Below are 22,529 nucleotides of genomic sequence, written 5' to 3' on the forward strand. Positions count from 1 at the left end.
CCAGGCCTTAGGAGAGGCATTTCAACCCTTAAAAATGGAAAGAAGCCACATAAACATTGGGACTCCACCAAACAATTGACAGTTGGGGAAAGAGGCCTAGGGAACTCTGACAGATTAGGACCCCAAATTATGGCAGACAGATTTGGCATGCAGGACTGAGGATCTGTGTTCTAGGGTCCCCACAGGCTGCCCTCTTATCCCCCATGCTTTCAAACTTCTGCGTGAAACAGTTGGCTTGAGACCACCTGGAGGTTTGCGGTGGGGGTCACCAGCATGCAGGCAACACTCGTGCACTTGGTCTCTGCATCTCAGCAGGAAAGGGTGCGCGCTGTCTAAGGAGCAAGGACAGCAAGCGATACCCATCATCAAGAAGCTGGTGCTTTGCTTTGTTTTTAAATGAAGTTGCTAATAACACACCAGGAGTTTTGAACAGAAGGAAGATCTTTGCCTGAAACCCTGGATTAGACAACACGGGTGGGGGCAGACTGAGGGTCCAAGGACCTAGATTTTTCTTCCCTGCTTCGGCAAGATGCATGCTGCACTCTTGCGTCTTAAAACTCCATGGGGAGAATGCAAATTCATTTGATCTACACACTCCATACAGGTTGCAAAATCCAGCTTGAGCCGTGCAGCACTCCTAGGCTTTTCTTGGTCTTTCCAAGCAACCTGCACACTTCCCTGAGCAGTTGTAGAGCTTGGACGCTTGCCCAGGAGAGCAGAAGGTTTGAGGGAAGCTGGTGGCAGGGCTGCAGCGCTTCAGGATCGGGGCTTTAGCAATGCCCTTGTGCCAAGAAAGCGCCTTGTCCAGTGTCTCAGAGAGAGGGATTGAGAGAGAGAAAGAGGCTCGCGATAGAGAATTCACACAAGTCACAGCCTGTTATTAACAGCTGATTCGAAAAACCTGCAGCTGCTCCGCCAGGGCAGGCCATAGAGAAGAGGGCTTGCTGCCACGAGAGTGTCAACTCCTGGTAGACATCTGCTGTTGCCCTTTCCAGCGGCAAGCGGCAGCAGGGCACCAAAGCCAACGAGCAGAAAAGCAAGAACAAATAAAGCACAAAGCAACCAGCTCCCCCACTGCTTCCTGCCCACTTCCTGCTTGGCGGCTCCCATGCGCCTGCCAGTCTCCCCAAGTGTTTCCTCTCCCCACTACCGGATCACTCGAAAGACCAGCGGTGGCAGGGAACTGGGTTGCGGAGTCCACAGGAGGAAGCTGACCAAGGCAAGTGGGGAGCATGCCGGCTGCCCCCGTCCTCGCTCAAGGTGGATGGGGGCGGGGGGCACAAAAACGCTTCTGCTCTACGAGTTCCCCTTGTCAGGTTTTCAGAATTTTAATTTGCAGAGGTAGTTTTCTATCAGTCCATCCTCAATGTGGCCACACTATTAAAAACAATTCAATATCTACCGAATAAAAGATACTACCAAATCAGAAAAAGGAACTGCAGAGAGGACTGGTATAAATCAGCATGGATTGGGTTATCTTGACCGGGCCAGAAAAGCCATGGAATCGGGTACCTGATGGAGGATAAAGCAATCAATGGCTACTGGCCGTGATGATTATCTATTACCTTGGGTGTCAGAGGCCATCTGCCTTGCACGCCACTTGCTGGGCAAGATGAGCAGCTTGCTGCTACTGCATTCATGTCCTTCTCATCAGGGCGTCTGGTTGGCACTGAGTGGCCATGATCCTAGAAGGGCCTTTGGTCTGATCTTTCAGGACATCTATCAACTTTTTCTGAGAATTTTGCAGCTTTATTCCAACATGGCTGAACAACCTTAACCATGGTTAGAAGCAATGTCCAGATCAACCAATCATGATCCATGATTTAGCCATCAAGTCAGGATCCATAACCATGGTCTATACCATAATTTCCACTCTAGTTTGTTATCGCAATCAACTCACCATGGCTAGGCTGTTACTCAGACACTGAGAAGTATTGTAGCTAAAGGTTGAGTATTATGACAATGAAAAAAGGAAGTGGAGGCAACTCTAAACCATGGTTTCTCTCTACGTTTGGAAGTTCAACTAGGGTTTGATACGCTGTCTGAAATGAGCAACATTCTCCCCTATTCTTCTCCAATGAAATTCATCATTGCATTGGCCAGAACAAGGAAGTCTAAATTTTTACACCCAGGGGGGAAAAGGCAAGTCTTGAGACCCTCCCACTTTGCTCCCTTGCTCTCTGACCATTCAATTCCTTGCCTCTAGCTCATGCTTTCTTTCCTCGTGATTCCTCTCCCTTAGCAAACCAAGCTTTGCTCCTACCGTCCCTCTCAACTCTCTGTCTTGCTATTTCTATTCCCACCCTACCTCTAACTTCACTCTTTCCCTCCCCTCCACCCCTTGGCACCACCTTCTCTTCCTGCCTACAGCAGTATCAGGAATAAGAAGCAGAACCTGCTACCCTCCTGATTTATAATCCTGGTTTGTAAACAAACCAACACATTAAACAAAATATTTCTAGTCTAGTTCAGGGGTGGGCAAAAGGTAGATCTCTAGATGTTTGCTCTTCTCTACCCAGAAGTCCTGCAAGCATAGCCAATCAAAGAGATTTCTGTATAAACTTGTAAAAAAAAATCAGCAGGTGTTATCAGGGGTGGGGAGAAAATTTGAGTGAAGAGATAACAGGACTCCTTTCACAATGTAAATCCATCAACAACAGACAACACCACCCATGGTCAGAGCAAGAATGCTTTCACTTGCGAACAGATCTAGCTTGAATAAGTATTTCTGGTATTCCAGGACTGAAGGCAGGAGCAAGACAGGTCTACATGGAGCTAAGGAATTGACGGCAGAGCACAGAATGTTAACAAACATTCCAACTGCTCAGACGCCAAACTGTCAGAACGTGTTACAATCCACCTTTCGTGAGAGAAACATTATTGATTGGGCTGTACTTAAAACCACAAACAGGGCCTTGAGACAGGGGCAGTTGTGTGGCACAGGTTGAGGACTAGAAGAGGCATGGAAGCCAAGGGTCAGGAATATCAAGAGGCAAAGCAGCTTCAAGGAAGTGCAGAGCAAGCAACGGGCTGCAGAACTGGAATGCGGGAGAAATGCTAAATGGCACCAAGTGCTTGCATTGTGTGGAAAGGAAATCGTGCCAATTATGGCTTCTACCATCCTTTAAGCGCTGAAACCAGAGAATCCCGTGGGGGAAATGAATGCCAATCAGCTGCTGTGCATGTATGGGTTGTGTATGCGAATATGAATTTGAATGACAACTGCAACCTTTCCACCTATTTGATTAACCAATTAAAACACTTTTAACTGGGAAGCAGTTTTTGTAAGTTTCTTTTCATGAAAAATATCAAATGGCTGGTACCATCTCAGGAATTCAAAATCAAAAGGTACTTTGCCCCACTGTCCTAGTGCAGTAGCAATGTTCTGGGTGGCTTACAAGAAATAATAAAAATGCAGACAGCCAAGCATGAAACATGTACAGGCTGACTCCCCCCCCCCCTACCCCCAGGGTCCCTCTTGGCAGTTAAGAGAGGCAACCAACCACAAGATACTCTTCTGGCACAACAAGAAGTCGTTGGCTAGGGTGACCAGATGCAAAATACGATGAGGCACTCATATTTTTAACCACTGTGTCAAAAATGGGATTGGACTAATCACAGCTTTCCCCAAGCCTGTGTGACAAGCAGCGCCAGCTGAAATTCACTCTCCTATACCAAGCCTTAAAAGCAAGAGTATTTCAAGGCGCCCATATTCAGTGCAGTTCTGTCTTACAGTTTCATGGAGAAGATGGCTACAGAATTCATTCAACATACAGATTCTTTTTCTTACCAAAAAGCATCAAGTTTCTAGCCCTCATGTTTACAAAGAAATATAAGAAGCTATGTAGGGAGTAATGCAAGAGTGATCAGCATTCATAAAGACAGGCTTGTGTATCCTGTCGGGCACTGTAGCTTTCAGTTACTGTCCTCCATAGGTACACGTACCCAGCACCCTCACTTAACGATAGTACAGATCTTTAGACGTTTTTATCTTTAAATTCTGCACACACACACACCTCAAATTCAAACAAAAGTACTCAAGTAGAACAGACTGCTGAAAAATGGGGTCAGCCTATTTATACAGTTCCATTTGAATGCACAACAAACGGGAACCTTTGAAGACAGCAGACGTGAACCCGTGTGCCCCCCATTCAGCAGCCTCTCCTGGCACCCATATGGTTAAACCTCGCCACATGGGAAGCACCTGCCCAACCGAACGCCGTCGGCACAGATCTGCTGCACCTCCTCTCCTCCCGCCCGTCTTTTTTAGGCCCAGCAGATCACAGACAAGGGCCATCCTTGGAGACGTGCGCGTTCTTCCCTCCCTTCCCATACAGCGCATCTGTCAGCCACAACACTCGGCGGAGGCTGTAACAGGTGGCTGTGACAGTTCAGACAATCCAGGGAGGGCCCAGCAGCCTGCCAAAGTCGAGGTGCCAACCCTTCTGCCACAGGGTTGCACACCCCCGTTGGCTCTCTCTCTCTCACCGGCAGACACCAATTTTGACCCGAATATTTTCTTGGCTGTTCAGCGTTAGGCATGGAGTTTCTCCAGTCTAGTGACCTATCCATCCATCCATTCCATGGGTGCAGCACCACAGGCCCCAGGACCAGATAGAGCACTGGGAACAGGCCATGCTCCCTTACCCTGGTCGGTCACCATTTCCCCCAACCCACAGTCAGTGGGTACAGTCACAGTCTTTGCCCATTCCAAAAGCTTGAGCGTATCCTCTTAAGGCTCCATCACTAGATGCAAGATCAAGCTGATATTCGGGGCCCATCCCTTTTGCCTTCAGTCCCACCCACTACCACGATGTCCCCCCGCCCTCCCCCCCAAGAGCTATTCTGAAGTGGTATTTGGTCTGCAGGCTGAAATAGGTTCCAAACCCCTTCATCTAGGAGTCCTGCAAAGCCCTGCTTGGCGGCATGAAGGCAGAAGGAATATACCTGATGAACTTCCGCCAGCCTCAGTCAGGACAGACAATGGTCAGGAATGCTGGGAGCTGCAGCGCCAGAGGCCTGGAGGGCCCCAGAGCAGGGAAGACAGGTTTATGCAAAACTGAGCTGGAGATGCTTCCCACGTCCCCATACTCCATTCTGGATCAAGCGTGCAAGACCGCACACACTTACTTGGGAGAAAACTTCACGGCACTCGATATTTCTTACTTCCAAGCAGAGATGTAAACAATCAAGCAAAAAACCCCGTAACAACTCAGGTGAGGGGAAAGCACTTTTTTCTTCCTGAAAACCATTCTGAAATATCTTCTTTTAGGATGAATAACATGTTTAAGACCAAAGTATTCATAAATCACTACCTGGCCCTTCACCCCTGGAATGATTTCTAAAAGTGACCTAATGGGAAGATACAGCATTCTGGAAAAGTTGAAGTCATGGGGAAATAAATGGCTTTTAATCCTCCCTATAAAATTCCCTGGCTGTATGTTACATTTGTCCCATGAAAAAAGAGCCCTTATCAGCTAATTCCCCACTAAGGTTTGAGAGGGGAGGAGCAGGAGGAAGTCAGAGCTGAAGGTGAGCGGCTGCAGGAGGCGAGCGATCAAGGGCTGTATGCTTGCATCCAGCTTTTTCTGCCCATCACCAGGGGAAAGCCTTCAGAGCATAGTTGAGGCATGACTACCATTCCTGTGATGAGTGAGAGCTCTCGATAACATCTTGATAAAATCTGCAAAAACTCACCTACATACCAGCTGCATCAGCCGCTCTTGGGTGAGCAGCTGTGTAGCAAAGACCAGCTGCCAGAACCCTCTCCTACCATGAAGCTGAATTTCGCTGCACAGAAAGGAACAGTTGCACTCGCCACTTTTCACCTTGCAGGTTTGAGATTGGGGCACAAGCTGGAGGCCACAAGGTAGAGAGAAGGAAGAGGTGTGGAGAACTTACAGTGCAGCGCTATTAAAGCTGGTTTCTGTCCTAACCTCATGAAATGTGTGTACAACCGTTCTCCATGTCCATGTGGAAGCACCATCAACATGCCATCCAGTGACTTCAGAAACCACGCAGGGTGGTCGGGAAGAAGGCTCTCTCTCAAGCATCGTGGTCCCAACTAGTACTTCTAATATGGCTGGAGAGGAAGAAAGCCATCCATATCATGCAGCATTTTATAAATAACTGTATCGAGGGTAAGGGATCTTCCTTCCACCTAGTTCAGCCTTCCCCAACCTTGTGCCTTCCAGACATGTTTGGACTGCAACACCCAGAATTCCCAGTCAATGGCCCAGCTGGATGGGGCTTCTGCGAGTTGTGGTCCAAATGCCTCCGAAGGCCACCAGGCTGGAGAAGGCTGACTTAGTGGACTGCCCAGCAAGAGAAGGACCACTGTTGCCAGAGATCCGAACACGTGCAGAATGCTTTTGACGCTCGACTCCGATCACCTCACATTCATGCCTTCTCACACACCCCATCTGACAATGAAATTATCTCCGACCTGCCATGAGAAAGAGGTGGCTTCTCGTGTGTATGACACTTTGAGAAGATACTAGGGGTGGGCAAACAGGCCATTTTAATGATTATCTGGATTCTCTGAAAACCAGTCTGAAGCTCATGATATTTTTTCATTTGTTTCTGTGTTTTTCCCATTTCAGATCAATAAGGAAAATACAGGTTTTAAATAAGACAAAACTGTACATTTTTAAGAGAGCACACCAAAACTATGTACTTTCTTCCACAGAGTGATAAGCAAAAATACACATTCCAAAAAGCAAACCTGGGAAATGCAAATTTGCAAACCAAAATGCAAAATTGGGAGCATTTCTGGAAAACATGCTTTGCTTTTGCTCTCAGAGCTGCGATTGTGGCACATTTGCCTAACTGGCCAACAATGGTGACACTCACTGACTTCCCTTTGGGGAACAGTAGATGATGCGATGCTCAGACCAAACCTTCCCGCCTCTGAACTGCCAGGCCTGCACTAAGCTTGAACACACGTTCAGCCTACAGAGCCTGTGGGTGCACTGCGGCTGCCTCCGCGGGACGGACGTGCGATGCGGATTCACACCTCAGCGGGTGGATTCACACCTCAGTGGGCAACACGCCTTGGGCCAGGATAGGAAGGGCTTGCACTGCTTTTCCCACCGCCTCTTCCAGAACAATAAACGGTCAGCTCTGGAGCAGGGCTCTGCCTTCGCCACCCAGCCCGGGGTGCTCGCGCATCGCTTGTGGATGCAGCGGCAAACATGGAGCTCCCAGATTCACACTGGTGAGGAAGGCATGCACTTAGCAACCCACCGCGAGCAAGCTGACCTACTTTCAAGGCATCCCTAGCCGGAGGCCCCCGGTGGGTTAGCACAAGCATTCCAAGTGGGGAGCTTGCACTTCTCCTGGGCAGCTTTAGGAAAAAGGGTAAGATGGGGGGGGGGTGGAGGGGTGGAGAAGTGCCACTTCCTTATTCCCCACATCTGCAAGCGAGGGGCGAGCCCAAAATCCCCCTCTCGGAGACCCTGCGCGTAAGAGATGTGGGTCGCCAGAAGCCACCGACCCTGGCCCTGGATTCCCACAAGGAGGTGGATGCATTCAAGCCTCCCCGGGGTGGGGACAGAGGGGCTGGTGGATAGGAAAGGACAAAAGGAAGTCTTCGGAGCAGCCCCGGGAGCAGCTGTTTTGTCTGGCCCAACGTGGAGCAATCCTGTCATTCCCCCGCCATCAGTGGGATTAGCCGCTCGACAGCTGTCTGGGCAAGCTGCTGCATTGATAAAGGGACGGCAGCCTCCTCCTCCCTCGCCAGCCAGGCAGCTCAGCAGGCCCACGGCCAGCAAGGAATGGCAGTGGAGAGAAAGATGGGGCAAGGGGGGGAGGGAGGCGGCGGCCGTGCCTTCACAGCGGCAAGGAAGGATGTGGCCAAGGAAGGACGGCGGGAAGGAGCAGGGAAGACGGAAAGTCCCGCCATCGTTATTCTAAGCATTCATTAAAACATCAAACAAGAGGAACTGTTTGCATTTTGCAGAAGCGATTTTGCCTTAAACGTGCTGAAAACAAGAGATGGCTCCTGCCTCCCCGTTCCATTTCCAGCAAGGCCAACAGCGGCACACCCTCGACTGGACAAGGCCTCAACCAAGCTGGCAGTCCTTGGCAATGCTCCCATAATCCCTTGGGGGCAAACCCACACATGGGCGACAAAATGAGGTATGTGCCCTTCGTTCACAGCAGCAATATTTTTAGCGATGCCCAACTGCAGCCCTGAGGCGACTATAGAGAGATAGAGAACATTCTGGAGACTGAACTGGAGCAGAGTCTTATTGCCATGCTCCAGCCTTGCCTGGGCAGACGTGTCCTGCCCTTAACTCAATCCTCTCCTTGCCCCAAAACACATCCACACCCTCCGCAGGGCGTGGGAACATTTCTGCTCCATTATCAGAATACCGCAGCCTTTATGGTACACACCCTCTTCCATTCACACAGGCACAGGAGGAACTCCACAATGAAAGAGAAGGAACCATCCCTCAACACTTTGGAGATGGTCCAATCCCACACAAAATCTTCTATCACCCTTGAAAAATGGCAGGGAAGGCCATTCACACATCTCTTGACCTACAATGACCAGCAAAAGAGGACTGATCAGCAGTGTCCAGGAGACAATTAAGTGCCTTGTGAGGAAAGTATGGGAAGATCTCTGAAGGAGGTAGGTTTTGGGACAATCCTGCAAAGAGACAGAGAGAGAAGATTCCTTGGATTTCAAGGACTAGAACAATGACTGGACAGCTGCAAATGTTCCCTCTTGGAGGACAACCATCCACTTGACCAAGTGAAGTCATCCTTGGACGCAAGTAATATCTGGATCCGTACTGGTCTGGTTTAGGTCCCAAGCTGCCTTCGCTGTGCTGGTGGATAAGCTATGGAGAAAGAGGGACCTGGGAACGGTGGCACTGCAAATTCACCTGGACTTCTGGAGAGTTCATACCATCAACCATGGTTCCTTTCTGGACAGGCTCCCTCGAACTGGCAGTGGGGTGTTCTGAGAACTGTTTCTACCTGGAAGATTGATTCCAGAATGTGGTGCTGAGGGACTATTTGCCCTATGGCATTATTATTAGTTATTATGATTGGATTTCTATACCTTGCAATAGCTGAAGCTCCTTTGGGTTCAGTCTTGGCTATCCGCCATGCTCTTCAATGGCTAATGAAAGTTATCCAGGGAAGTACTTGGGGATTTGGAGTGGTGTCCTTAGCATCAAAGGGACACCCTTTTCTCCCACTATTACACGTGTTCCATTTGATGCAGGTGAAGCTGCCTAAGTGCATCAGAAATGGACCAGATGAGAGCCAACAGACTGAAACTCAATCCAGAGGAGCCAGAGGTACTGCTGACAGCTCCACTTAGGATAACTGTATTCGTCTTGTTCTTAAAGGGTTGCACTCCCTGTTAAGATAAGCTTCATACCTGGGATTGCGCACAAACCCAGCAGCATCGCCGTGTGGAGCACCTCCTGGACCTGGGCCAAGATCACTTTGCTTCTTGATCTGTGCTTTAAGACTATGGAATGTGCTATGCACAACACATATACCTTTGAACACAATTAGCCCTAAATGCAGTGGCTAGTAGGATCAAAGAAAAGCCTCTCTCCATGGCTGAAATTCTTTGCAAACATGGCAGGAATTTTAGAGGAAAACCACTAGAAAACCCACGTCAGCCACATGCCCTTAAGGACTCGGCAGCTGCCCCTGGTCCTACCACCCTGCTCAAGGCAGTATCAAGGCCAGTGACGGACAAGATGCCACAGCAAAGGGGGACATCTGCACCTCCTTAGGGACCTTCTCCTCACCCTTGAACCTATCCTGCTCCACCGCCGCTTCCCCTCCTCCTTTCAGAGGAACAGTCCTTGCACAGGCAGAGAGAAAGGCAGGTCCCGCAGCACAACCCACATATTGCAAACCAGTGGAAGGCAGGATCTGCCCCACCTCTGCAGCACTGTCCCTGCTTCCACATCATCAGCTATGCTGGCTGGGGCTGATAGGAGCTGTAGACTAAGATACCTGGAAGGGCCCCAGTTTCCTCCCCTTGCACACTGCACTGGCTGCAGTAGGTGCACTGTAGTTTTATGTTGCAACAGGAATAGCAACAACTCTTTGGAATTTGGCACTTGTAGGCTCTATGCCTGTTGGTACCGTCCATGGAGTTTTGAACTGTGGTGCTGGCGGAGACTCCTGCGAGTCCCTTGGACCGCCAGGCGATCAAACCGGTCAGTCCTAGAGGAGATCAGCCCTGACTGCTCTTTCGAAGGCCAGATGCTGAAGATGAAACTCAAATACTTGGCCCACCTAATGAGAAGGAAGGACTCCCTGGAGAAGAGTCTAATGCTGGGAACAATGGATGGCAAAAGGAGAAGGGGACGGCAGAGGATGAGGTGGCTGGATGGAGTCACTGGAGCAGTTGGTGTGAGCTTGGGTGGGCTCCGGGGGATGGTGGAGGACAGGAAGGCCTGGAGGAATGTTGTCCATGGGGCCGCGATGGGTCGGACACGACTTCACAACTAACAACAACAGGCTCTGCGCAGATTTAGGATTTCAGCAGTGAGAAGTTAATGCAAACCCAGAGCCAGGGTTGTGCAGCAGATACGCTGTTGGAGTGGAACTGAGGAGAGCTGGGTTCAAGCCCAGCTCTGCTTTGCAGAGTGACTTTGGGCCAATCTCCAGCACTCAGCAGAACCTACCTCACAAGATTGTTGCTGTGAAGATGAAATACAGAGGAGCATCACTCTGTATGCCTCCTGGGAGGAGAAAAGCAGGATAGAAAATGTAGCAACATAAATAAATCCAACTGGTACAGAGTAGGTTCTGAGATAAAAGCACAGGAGAAATTCTTTCATGTGGCTTTCGATTATTAAAGCACATACCCATAAATGGGGCAGGGTAGGAGAGTTTTGGACAGAAGGGGAAGGAGGCAGACTATGAAGGCCACAGTGAGTAAGCAGCAAGACGAAACAAGACTTTTTCCTGAATTAGTGCTGAAGCACTAGACTTTGATGTCTTGGAAAGCAGACTTTGTATTCAGCACCCCATCCCTGGCACTGGGAGCTCTCATCTATTCGTGCAATTAAAAACTCTCCCTTAAAACCATTGTTCCAGCCCTACGCTTTCTCTGAGCCATTTTGCAGAGTTCTGCCAGCAAGTCCATCCCCTGGGATGGGATGGGATGGGATGGGAACTCCTAGTTGCAGTGCTCAGGTCTATGGGAAACAGAGGGAACTGCCAGCACTGAGAGAGCGCGCACGCGAGCGCACATCAGGGTGAGCGTGCCCCTTCCACACCACACCCATCCTGCCGCCAGCTCTTTCTGCAACTCAAGTGAAGTGACTTGCACTTGAATGTTAACCAAACTGTTTCCTGTACGGACTCTGCACTGCCAAGTTCTCTGAATCATCCTGGAGGAGGGACAGAACCAAAGGGCAGTGTGGGGGGTGGGGGCAGGAGATAAAAATAAAAAAGTTACTGCTGCCTGCCATCTACAGAGTCACCAAAGGAAGCCTGGCGTTGAAGTGCCACGGATGAGCAGGGTTTGTGCGCAGGGGCACGAGGGGGCAGGCACGGGGGGACGGAGCCCTCCAGCCCTGCCTCCCTCCGGCCCAGAAAAGCGGTGGGCTGCAGCAACAGGGACAGCGCAATCAGCCCCATCTCGCCAGCCCCACGGTAGGCTAGCAGAAACGTTTGCTGGCTGGTTCCTTTGCAGGCTTCCTCGCAAGGTCGCTCTAGCCGGAGGATGCTGCGCCAAAGACTTTGAGGAGAGATACAAAGCAGCGAGCCATGCAGAGCCCCAGTTCTTCTAAATCCCATGTCAAGCATCACCCCAACTCCACGACCATGTCCAGCAAATGAAACGGGGCCATGTCCTGTTGCTCAACCAGTTCGGGCTCCCCTGTCTCTCAGCAGCCTGGCCGGTGCCAGCCCAGGTTTCCGCGGGTGCCTGGGGCAACCCTCCCTTCTCCCCACTACTGTCGCCAGCTGTACCTGCTCCTCAGCATCTACCTCACTTGACAGGGAGCCAATGGGCATTGCCTGTTTCTGCATCTCACCAGGACCACTGCTGGACCACAGCGAGAGCTGAGCAAGCAAGCAGGCTGCAGGAGTGAAGAGGAGGAACAACTCCAGGGGCTTCTGTCCTGGGCAGCGTGGGCCCTCGCAAGTGCCCAATCTTACCTACCCTTGATGCCAGCCTGAGTCCAGCACACATAAGCCTAAACCCTGGGGCCACACAGGCCACAGGATGGGAAGAGCGAAAAAGACACAAGAACACGCACATTCGGCCTTTGGCCAAGTTCTGAAGGAAGAAATGGCAAGTGTTAAGGAAATCGTCACCCCCTGTACTTATTTGCCTTCAGCTCCTTCTGACAACACAATTTACATCTCTTCCCAGCGGCTCACTCCTCCGCCACGTATATTGTTCTTGCAAATCTGACGCCAATGCTTCACACATCCGATAAAGCTGACAGTATCCACCGAAGCTTCTGCCAGAATAAATTTGCTATTCTTTTTCAGGCGAACACAAGCCAGTTTTGTTGTTCCTGAAACTTGTAATTGTATTTTGCTCTCATTTAGGGCACAACAAACAGTTCCCTGCAAACCATATCCAGGGATGCTGCACTAACTCACGCCAACCTTCCTGCAACCAAGTGCCCTCCAGATGTGCTACACTCTCACCTTCCAGGCTGCTGGGGGTGATGCAAGTTGTAGTCTAACACACCCGTGAGGATACCAGGTTGGGAGGAGGCTTCTCTAGCACCCTGCACTAATCTCCTGTTGAGAAACAACATGACGCACACACAGGGATCTTTTTGGCGCCCAGAAGCCAACACCTTGGTGTGTGCCAAGTTTCTGCCTTGTGCCAGGATCCACACTAGGAAGCTCCCTTGCAAGGAGTCAGGCCCTCCATCTGGCCCGCCAAGGTTTCGACAGCCCCGGAGAGGGCAGGGAGCAATCTGGGAACTTCAGCATGACACGCACTGGGGTCCTCTCCAAGCCACCGCCTTTCTGCCAGGGCCCTTCACGTGCACCAAAACACACATTTCTGCAGCGCTGCAGCTGCTCGCCTAACTGACTTCCTTCTTGCCACGGAGCACTTTTTAAAGCTGAAACCCAGACTGGAACGTATTTTGGGAGGATCAAAGAAGCATAACGTTGTTTGTTTCAACTGAAGACCCAGAGATTAAAATAGAAGCAGCTCTCGTGGGGTCCCTTCAGGTCATCTCACGCCCCACACTGTCCTGTCGTCATGCAGCAACTGCAATACAGAAAGGCTGAAGTCCCGCACCCCCCCCCCACAGTTTCCCTTGTGCAAGTGAGGACATGGAAGGAGGTGGCACCTTCGGGCAAGATGCCGTCAATGGGCCCCGCTCTTCCCTCTTCCAATGGCCCACCGTCTCTCGCTCTGGGCCCCAATCCTTACCACGAGTCACAAGGAAAGGACAGGTAAGTGAGAAGACAGCCAGCCAGTGGAAGAGAAAGGGCAAAGCAGAGTCAATACCACAGGTGTTCCGTTTTTCTCCTTCATGGGTTTTAGGATTTCCTTTCCTACCCCACCCTACCACCAGATAACTGCCTCAATAGAACTTCCATTTTTGTTGATTTCATCTTTTAAGAACTCCATTTCCTTCGGTAACACGTCCAGGAAGAAACAATATTAAAATCAGGAAAAGCTTTGCAAGCAAACAGCAGGTGGGTCAAACCACATTTCCTCAGACCAATAGACTCCAAGGCTGTGTGCTTGAGTTTTGGGTTCCCCCCACCCCGTAAAGTGGACAATGTGGTTTCAGACACAAGACACAACTTCCTAAGGAACTCCATTCTTCTTGCTGGGTCATATTATTTTTAAATGCAAACCTCAATCCCTTATGACTGCACAGCTGTCCTTGTAATAGGGGCAAGCACAACACTTGCTCAGATCTCAAGAGGCAGAGAAGTAGAGTCACTGGGGTTCCCACTGTTGGCAAGGGCAGCCCTGCGCACGGTCAGACCCATGGCCCCTTAAAACCTCCAGAAGCTGCAGCTTGAGGTTTTCCCCAGAGCCACAGCAAACCTCCACAAGCTCACTGGCCACATGACTAGTGGTCACAGCCCATTCCCCACATTCCCAGTGAGTCGGGGAAAGCAGCTCCTCTGCAAACCCTCCCATGCGTAAAGCATCAGGTCAGGACCAGGACTTGTCCTGCTTGGGTTCACGCTTTTAGAAAAGCCGCCTCTGTATCCTTCTCAACTCTTTTGGCTCAAGGAGAGGCATCTGTGTCCTTGGACATGGGAAAGGGAAAGGGACTCAGCAGCAAAAGGACCTGTGGCACTGCAGAAACTGCCTGGCTAGTAAGACAAGCCAAAAGGAGCAGAGCCTGAACTTGCGTGTTCAAGGACAGGCGTGTGGCGTGTTAGCAACCTGCCTGACAACATGGCGTGAGGGAGGGCCACCCCAAGCAACCAGGCAAGAGAGCTCTGACAGAAAAGCAAGCTGGGCACCTCGGCACTGAAGGCCCCAGAGGGCTGTCTAAGGTGTAGGTGTGCATGACTAAACGGGGGGCTTCCACCTGATGCAAACTTGACTTCCAAGGCATCGGGGGCAGGTGGAGCAGTGCCTCAGATCTGTGCTCGGGGCATGGTGTCTTCAGGGTGTCACATGGGGCAGCCTGAAGTGGTCTGGCAAAATAAAAGGAAGTAATTTATTTACAGGAGGGGCAGGTGGGGGGAAGACAGCAGCCTTCCCCAACCTGCCGGCCTTCAGAGCCATTTGGACCGCAACTCCCAGAATTCCCATCCAGCAGGGCCATTGAATAGGAATTCTGGGTGTTGCAGTCCAAACGTGTCTGGAAGGCACAAGGTTGGGGAAGGCTTGAGCAACGGTACAATTAAATAAATTAGCAAGCATCTCTGTTGCTTGAGCACCAAAATTACACCTCCACGCCACACATGCAAAAAGTTTACTACTAGAAGGAATAAAACTCGGGGTTGCTATGAGCAGCGTTTGGCATGGATGATTGTGAACTCTGCTCCGTTCTGGTCCTCAAAGTAATTCCTGGACTTGCTGAACCAGACTCCAGTTGATGGATTGCAGGATTTTAAAAGCAGCCACAGGACTTCAAATAGTACATCCATTTTTCAAAGATTGTATTTAAAACGTTTTAACTAAAAGTTTTAATTTCATTGATTTTTTTAAATTTTTAATTAAAATTTGCTTAAAATTATAAAACACATGTGAGCAGATTTAAAAATATGAAATGTTTCAGTATGAAACACCAGCTTTTGTCAAAAATTAAATTATATTGCAGTATACCAGTATGCTACAGGATTAAATATTAGTATAAAATAAAGCAGATACCACATCAAAATCTGCCCACCCCAGGTTAAGGAGAAGATTTGCAGTCCTACTCTGAGAAGTCCAGAGAAAACCAGTGTGCCATAAGCAAGCAAGCAAAGCAAAGCAAAAGGAAAGTATCAATATGGACTTTATAATGACACACCTATATAGGAAGAAAGGCGGTGATTAGAGCCAAACACAACTTTCTTTTCATTGTCTCCTCTACTCTCCTGCAAGTGTGGATGGTGCTTTGGAAGCGTTTAAGCTTCCCTCTCCACCATCCCTCCCGTTTTTGTTTCAAAATGTCATCCCTCTCCCTAGTCAGGCAGAAGAGAGAGAGAAAGAAATGCAAAGACGGAACTTACATTGGAATCTACCTGCTTCTTGACCATTATGTCTCACCCATGAAACCCACTGGGTGACTCTGGGCCAGTCACTGCCTCTCAGCCTACCTCACAGGGGTGTTGTTGAAAGAAGAAAATGGAGGAGAGCCTTGTAAGCCACTTCCTTGCAAGAGGAAGGTGGGATATAAATGCAATGTAATAATGGTTATTATTATTATTCAACTGGAGATGGGCCATCGGCATGGAAACACAACCCCTGTTGCCAAGTTATGGCTTCCACATAATACCCCATCATCCTATTCTGGCTAGGGCTGATAGGGCTTGCAGCCCAAGGTCTAGGAAGAAGCCCTCCTAAAGGCTGCCAGGAATCACTGCCAGTCAGAGCAGCGATAGCAGAAAGCCCTTGTTATCTCTGATCTGTGATCAGAGATAACCAGGAGATTCTCCTGCACTCTGTTTCCCTTCAGATGGGAGTGCAGATGGGGGAGGGGACTTAGCCCAAGCCAGCAGGGCCACTGGTCAGGATTATGGGAGTTGTTGTCTAAAACATCTGGAGGGGACTAGAATGCTTACCCTGTTCTAAGCAGTGTCCAGATGGCAGCATTCCCACTGGAAATGAGAGGTTAATTCAGGGGAGCGGAACCTCAGGTGTGTGTCCTTGTGCTGGGCCAGCAACAGGCCAAGGCAAACCACTATGGAGCAATGCAAGGCGTGAGTTTGCAGAAAGGCCTGTGCCTCAAAATGCAAAACAAGCCAGAAGGCCAACTCAGCCAGCCCTTCTGGTCTGTGCAGATAACCCTGGAGACATGGATGCTGGAGCGACATCCCCACAATTAAAAAAAAGAGCCTTCTGCACACTCTAATGGTGCCTCTGAGCACTAAAAAGGGAAGGGTGTAGATTGGGGTGGACAAATTTGAGGACGTGGGGTCACTCTCGGCTGTTCGGATTGCCCAGTTACTCTACAGGCCACTTCAAAAAAGAGCAGACAGCAACCCACCGAAAGCCTCAGTTGCCCAAGGCTGGCTGGCTGGCTGGCTTGCACATGAGAATCTGCTGCAGCAGCAAACCGGCAAGTCTTTGCTGCTGAGAATTTTGGCGGGGAGCACACAAGAGAGCAACAAAGGCTGAATGCCACCCACCGGCCACATGTTGCCCACCCCTGGTTTGGGGGGTGCCCTTCGGCCGCTAGAGCTTGCGCAGGAAAGACAGGAATGCGATTTAAACACAGATGCACACAAGGAAAAGAAAGCAGGTGAAGTCGCTAGGCATAAGCGAGAGGCTGTGTAGAGAAACTGGCAGGGAACCTGTTGGCAAAAGGGCCCAGCAGCTCAGCCAGAGAGAAAATTCCAGGAACTAGAAAGGGAAAGTGTGCAAGGGGGAAGTGAGCATCACATGCACCCGTAAAAGGGTGTTCGTACCAAAGTCCACACCTGTCAGGAGGCGTCAAATGCACACTAAAGAAGATACAGAAATCTGAGATTCAGTCCAACCCTCGGGAGGAGAGAGGGTACAGCAGAACCTGGAACAGATCCCAGGACTCGGGGCAGGGTGGGGGCGAGGGCTTCTCTGCCCGTGGGGTGCATTGGCCAGTTGCAAAACAGCAGAACACAGCCGCACCAGGAAAGGCTTTTTGGAGTGACGCCACTGGCCTCTGCCTTCCACTGAGGGAGCCCATCAGTCCCTCTAAAGTACTGTCCGGACTCACTCCGTGATTTCACACGGGGCTCTTCTAGGATATCAATGTGCAGAAGTAAACTGGAGGCAGCGGAATGCGGGAAGGTCATAAGAACATAGGAAGCAGAGACACCATCAAGTCTACTGCAGAGACAGTGTGGCCCAAGGCCAACGTCGCTGAGCTTCTGGCTTTTTTGGTTTGAGAGAGTGTGCCCTTCCAGGCTCTCCAAAGCTCCTTCTGGCTTTGGGACATGGCAACATAAGGGCATTCCACTTGTCTGTGACCGAGGTCTGGGGCAGGGGCAAGATGCCTGCTCTCAGTGGACGAGTTGGGGGAAAGAGCCCTTAGCTGTATGTCCTACTTTGCATGGACAGGTTCGACTGCGTCCACCTCTGATTAAAGGGATTAGGGAGCAGTGATGGGGAAGGCTTCTAGTCAAGACCCTGGAAAGCCACTGCCCGTCAGGATAGACCAGACCCAGACAGCTCGAAGTTGTAATCCAAAACATCTGGGAGACACTACACTGGGGAAGGCCCTGAAAAAGAACACAAATTGTTCAACAAGCTTGCACAAAGCAGATTCCTAGAAAGTGGAGAGGCAGGTGGGTTTTGCTTAGCTATTTTCAAGGCTGAGATACCAAAAACACACATTGCCTGAAAGACAAATATTTTCTCATGCAAGGGGAAATTTCAAGACAGTACATGTTTCAAAAGAGCAGGATCTATCTCAGGGGATGCGTATGGCAAACCTAGACCTAGACTCTGCTCTACTGCAGATGCTTTAGGCTACAACTCCCATCGCCCTCAGCCAGTATGGGCAAAGGACAGAGATTGTGGGAACTGCAGTCCAAAACATCCAGAATTCCCAGGATGTTTGCCTGGGACTTACTTTTGAGGAAGCATGCAGAGGATTGCATGGTTGGCAGAAGCAGGAATACCCTGCCCTCAGCTATCACAGAGTCTTCCTAGCCAAGGAAGTCGTGCCAGAAGGAAGAACATGGTTTTTCTAGCATTTTTCTATTCCCCAGGAGTAAGCCTGGGACCAGCCTTCCCCACCCTGGTACCCTACTGCCCAGATGTTTGAGACTACAAATTCTGGCAGAAGTTCTGGATGCTGACAGAGGTGAGAACATCAATACAGCACGAGGTTAGGGAAGGTTGCCAGAGCGTTTTAGCTCTGCCTGATAACACAGGTCATGCTGTAGCTAAGACCTCAAGGATTAAATGAGAACTGTGTACATTTCTACAAGGCTGCCTTAATCCCCCATCACACGGGGAGCAGAGCTTGACACCACATGATACCCGCTGCTCATCAATCCTGCATGCCTATCAGGCAGATAATTATACTTAGCACTCCTAAGTAGCTGGTTAGGACTTGCAGGTGCATTCAAAATCCTTCACTTTCATTGAGAACGTAAGACGAGCCCCTGATGGATCACACCAAAGCTCCTTCTAGTCTAGAATTCCATTCGTACAGTTGCCCATAGAAAACCTACCAGCAGGATATGACTGCAGCAGTACCTCCCTGTCCATGTTCCCCAGCAACTGGTGTACATGGCATACTGCCTCTGATACTCAAGGTGCCACAGACAAGGAGCCGTCAGTAGCCATCTCCTCCACAAATGCATTAAAATAGGCCCACAAGGTTAATCAACATTATAGCAGTATTATAGGAAGAGATGGAGTTGTTTTCTCCCTTTCTCATTGTATTAGCATCTGAGGCCATCATCCCCTGAAGCTGGATGGCAGGAGATGCAGGCCACCGAGGACATGCAGCGTGGCGAAGACGATGGCGTTCACTACAAGATGTCGAGAGAACACCAGTCTGCATGATTTCAACAGGTGGTCGGACAAAACCATGGAGATGGCTGCTATTCCTGATGGTTCTACCTTGCCTCCAGGATCAAAGGAGTACATCTGAGCTGCCGAGGAGCATGGGCAAAAGAGGCTAATGCCCTCACATCTGCATGAGGCAGGATATGAAAAAGAGGGCTGCAACCAGTTCTCTAGCATCCAAGGCTGCAGGACATGAACTAACAGGCTTAACTTGCAAGAAGGCAGATTTTGGTGAAAGATCAGGAAAATCTTTCTGATGGTCAGAGCAGTCAGATAATAAAACCAACTGCCTGAGGTGGTGGTGGGCATTCCATCACTGGAGGTATTCGGGCAGAGACTGGACAGCCATATAACACAGATAAGAACCGAAGGAGGGCTGTGCTGGATCGGGCCAATGCTCCATCTAGTCCAGGGTTCTGCTCACACAGAAGCCAGCCAGTGAACCACAGAAACTCACGGTGTCAAGCGCGACAGCACCTTCCTGCTCGGGTTCCCCATCAACATAGACACCCAGACACAGGACTTTGAGTTGGGCTCATGCGCTGAGCAGGGGGATGGACAGGGTGGCCCAAGAGGCCCCTTCCAACTCTATGCATCTCCGTGCTCCTTGCAGGCACCCCACCTAGTTGGCCACTATGAGAAGCAAAAAGCTGGACAGGCCTTTGACCTCGTCCAGTAGGTCTCCTCCGGTGTTCGCCCAGTGACTTCGCAGCAGAGGTCATACTCAAACTGGGGACGTCCTGATTTATCGCTCCATCTCTGAACCGCTACACCAACTTTTGTAGGATCTGCTACGCAATCATGTTTTCCGAGCAAGTTCTGTGAACACTGCAAGTTGGTCCATCAGGCTCAATATTGTCTGCACTGGCTGGCAGAAACTCACCATGCCTTCTTGCAGGGGTTTTCTCCATTCCAGCTGGAGTTCCCAGGGATCACTTCCTCTGTGCAAGGCATGGGCCCCACCCTCGCAGCAGCCTTATTGCAATAGCTCTCAAACACTGCTATTTAAATAGTAGGAAAATGCACAGCAACCAAGAGCCATTCTAAGCATTCTGCAGGATGCGAGGACTGTACCACCTCCTATCAGGTAGAGAACAATATCTTGTCCTGCACTCACAGAAAGTATTTTCCCTGCACACAGTTAAGCAAGCATGAACTACAATGGCTGAGTTCAGACAGCATAATACAGGTGATGAGGGAGGCTCGAACCCAGATGCAGGATCTGTGGTCTGTATAGATTCCAGTTCTGGCCTGGAACTGGGGATAACCAAATCACACCTTGCCTAGTTTGGACATAAGCTAGGTTTTGCAGTTCAGGATCAAGGAATGTCTTATACTGAGTTAGGAAGGATGGGGGAAGGGTTAGAAATCTACTCTTCTAGAAAACCCTAGAAGAGTAGATTGAGAACCTAAGCAGGCCAGATTTGCCCCCTTGGCCTGAGATTTAAAGGTACCTGAAAATCCAAAGTACCACCTGTGAAGAGGTTCACCATCCATCCACCTAACCAACAGCTTTGGAGATCACCCCAATCCAGCAAGCCTAAGCTTGCATTAATATTCATCCCTTTCTATGTCAGGTGCAACTGGCCCATTCAATCACCCCCACCCCCAGGCAGAGTCAAGGCACAATCACCTGTCTCCAGAAGGGGGGCCCATCTGTCACTGCTTTAGGAGGGTCTTTTCCAGTTTGAAAGAGAACTCATACTCTGCAGTGACTCTAAAGCAGAGGTGGGGAAATGGACTCCAACAACCATCAGTCCACACAGCACGGCCAATGGTCAGCAATGGGGGAGCTAAAGTCCAGCATACAGGAGCTCAGAGGTTCCCAACCACCAGTCTAAAGAAAGCTTTCCAGGCAATGGTGGAAATCAGTCAAAAGGTTTACCTTGGCAGCTCAAGAATGTGCCGTACCAGCGGGTACTAGACATGATGGCGGGCCACGCCACTGCGGTGAAGCACCACCGTTTCATGAAGGTCCATGGTTCGATCATTGGCCTCTTCAGGTAGGGCAGGAACCTACCTGATCCTACCCAAAAAACTGGAGAGTCATTGCCAGCCAGTGACTGTAATACTGAACTACGTGGACCAAGGTTCTTGCTCAGTATGAGGAAGCTGTCTGTGCTCATAAAGAACAGGGCACAAATGAGAAGTGTGGCCACTGGGCCCTGCTTGCGGGCTTCCCGGGGGGCGACATCTGCTCAGTCACTGCAGGAACAGAATGCTGGGTTGGACAGGTCAGGGGAGACCCGACCGGGTCAATTGTGGCAGGCCCTGCAAGCTGCCTGCCCTTCAGAGGCTCTCACAATGCCCCGTGTGCCATTCCACTGGGGTATTGTGGGAATGTCAAAACACCAGCTTCCTGTCTGCCACGTGCAAATGCCAGTCAAGGACAGGGACAAGTAATCTGGCTCAACTGCCAGTGGACTCTCAACAGCTGCCCAGTCATGCCAAGTGGTGCTGCTGATCCTGTCGTCCAGGTTCAAAGGAAGCACGCTCCAGAAGACTGGAAAGCCATCCTGGAGAGACAGACAAGGGCAAACCAACCCCACCTGTTAAACCAACCCAGTCGAAAACCTGTTAATTTCTTGGAGAGAATGTCCTTCCTCCATCACACCAAAGCACAAAGACCCCTGAGTTTTTGGAGTGCCCATGGACAAGTAATGCTGGTTCAATAAGCATCATGAACAGAGGCATAAAGCGTGGTCCGGCTCTTGCTTCATGGACGAGGCTCACAGATCACAAAGAGCCTGTGTCAACCCAGGACAGAACTCTGGGAAGATAGGAGGAGACAGCAGCACTTGACCCCAAACAAGACCTGTGAAAATGAATTCATGGGAGCTTGAGGCTGAACTTGGACGGCATGTGGGGGAAACGCACCAAGGAGCCATGCAGATGGAAAGGGACTATGAGACATGAAATCTTTCTCCTTAACATCCAACAGAACTGAGGTCCTTTAAATAATTTTACAGCTGGCAATTCTTAGGATGTACAGTCATGATTTCTGCAACAAGAAAAAAGGGGAAGCAAATACCACTCTTGCGGGGTAAAGTACAGGAAAGTTGAGAAACCGACAAGATTCACATCTTAAGACATTGAGCTATCTGGGGAGGGCACCTTCTCCTGCCCGCCACCCTCACATTGCAGCATAAACCCTCAATACGCGACCACCCTGCCTGCCAGCCCAGGTTTTCAAAAGGTGAGCCATGGCTGCGGAGCCTTTACTGCCAACACACCTTCCTTCTGGACCTGCCCTACCAGATGCAGCCGGGGCTCCCCCACACAGCCAACCCATAAAGAAGCCAGGTATTAAGGAAGAAGCACAGTCGCAGCAGGAAAAAATGCAAAGGGGGGGGGAGAGAGAGAGAGAGAGAGAGAGAGAGAGAGAGAG

General features: G+C 50.2%; 1 protein-coding gene across 3 annotated transcripts in view; it reads right to left on the reverse strand.

Moving 5' to 3' along the window:
* The window catches only part of E2F2 (E2F transcription factor 2), a 34,326-nt gene that overhangs the window by 10,507 nt on the left and 1,290 nt on the right, over window positions 1–22,529 (reverse strand). The window contains exon 1 of one of the 3 annotated variants that reach the window (XM_044435231.1): window positions 14,520–14,555. The exons of the other annotated variants lie outside the window; for them this stretch is intronic. Within the exon in view, the coding sequence (XP_044291166.1) occupies window positions 14,520–14,546 (27 nt within the window). The 5' untranslated portion in view covers window positions 14,547–14,555. Of the gene's footprint in view, window positions 1–14,519; window positions 14,556–22,529 lie in introns of those variants that run through there. 3 annotated transcript variants of the gene reach the window in all.

The sequence above is a fragment of the Varanus komodoensis genome, unplaced genomic scaffold, assembly GCF_004798865.1.
Source record: "Varanus komodoensis strain SLA01 unplaced genomic scaffold, ASM479886v1 scaffold29_1, whole genome shotgun sequence".
NCBI classification, from domain to species: domain Eukaryota; kingdom Metazoa; phylum Chordata; class Lepidosauria; order Squamata; family Varanidae; genus Varanus; species Varanus komodoensis.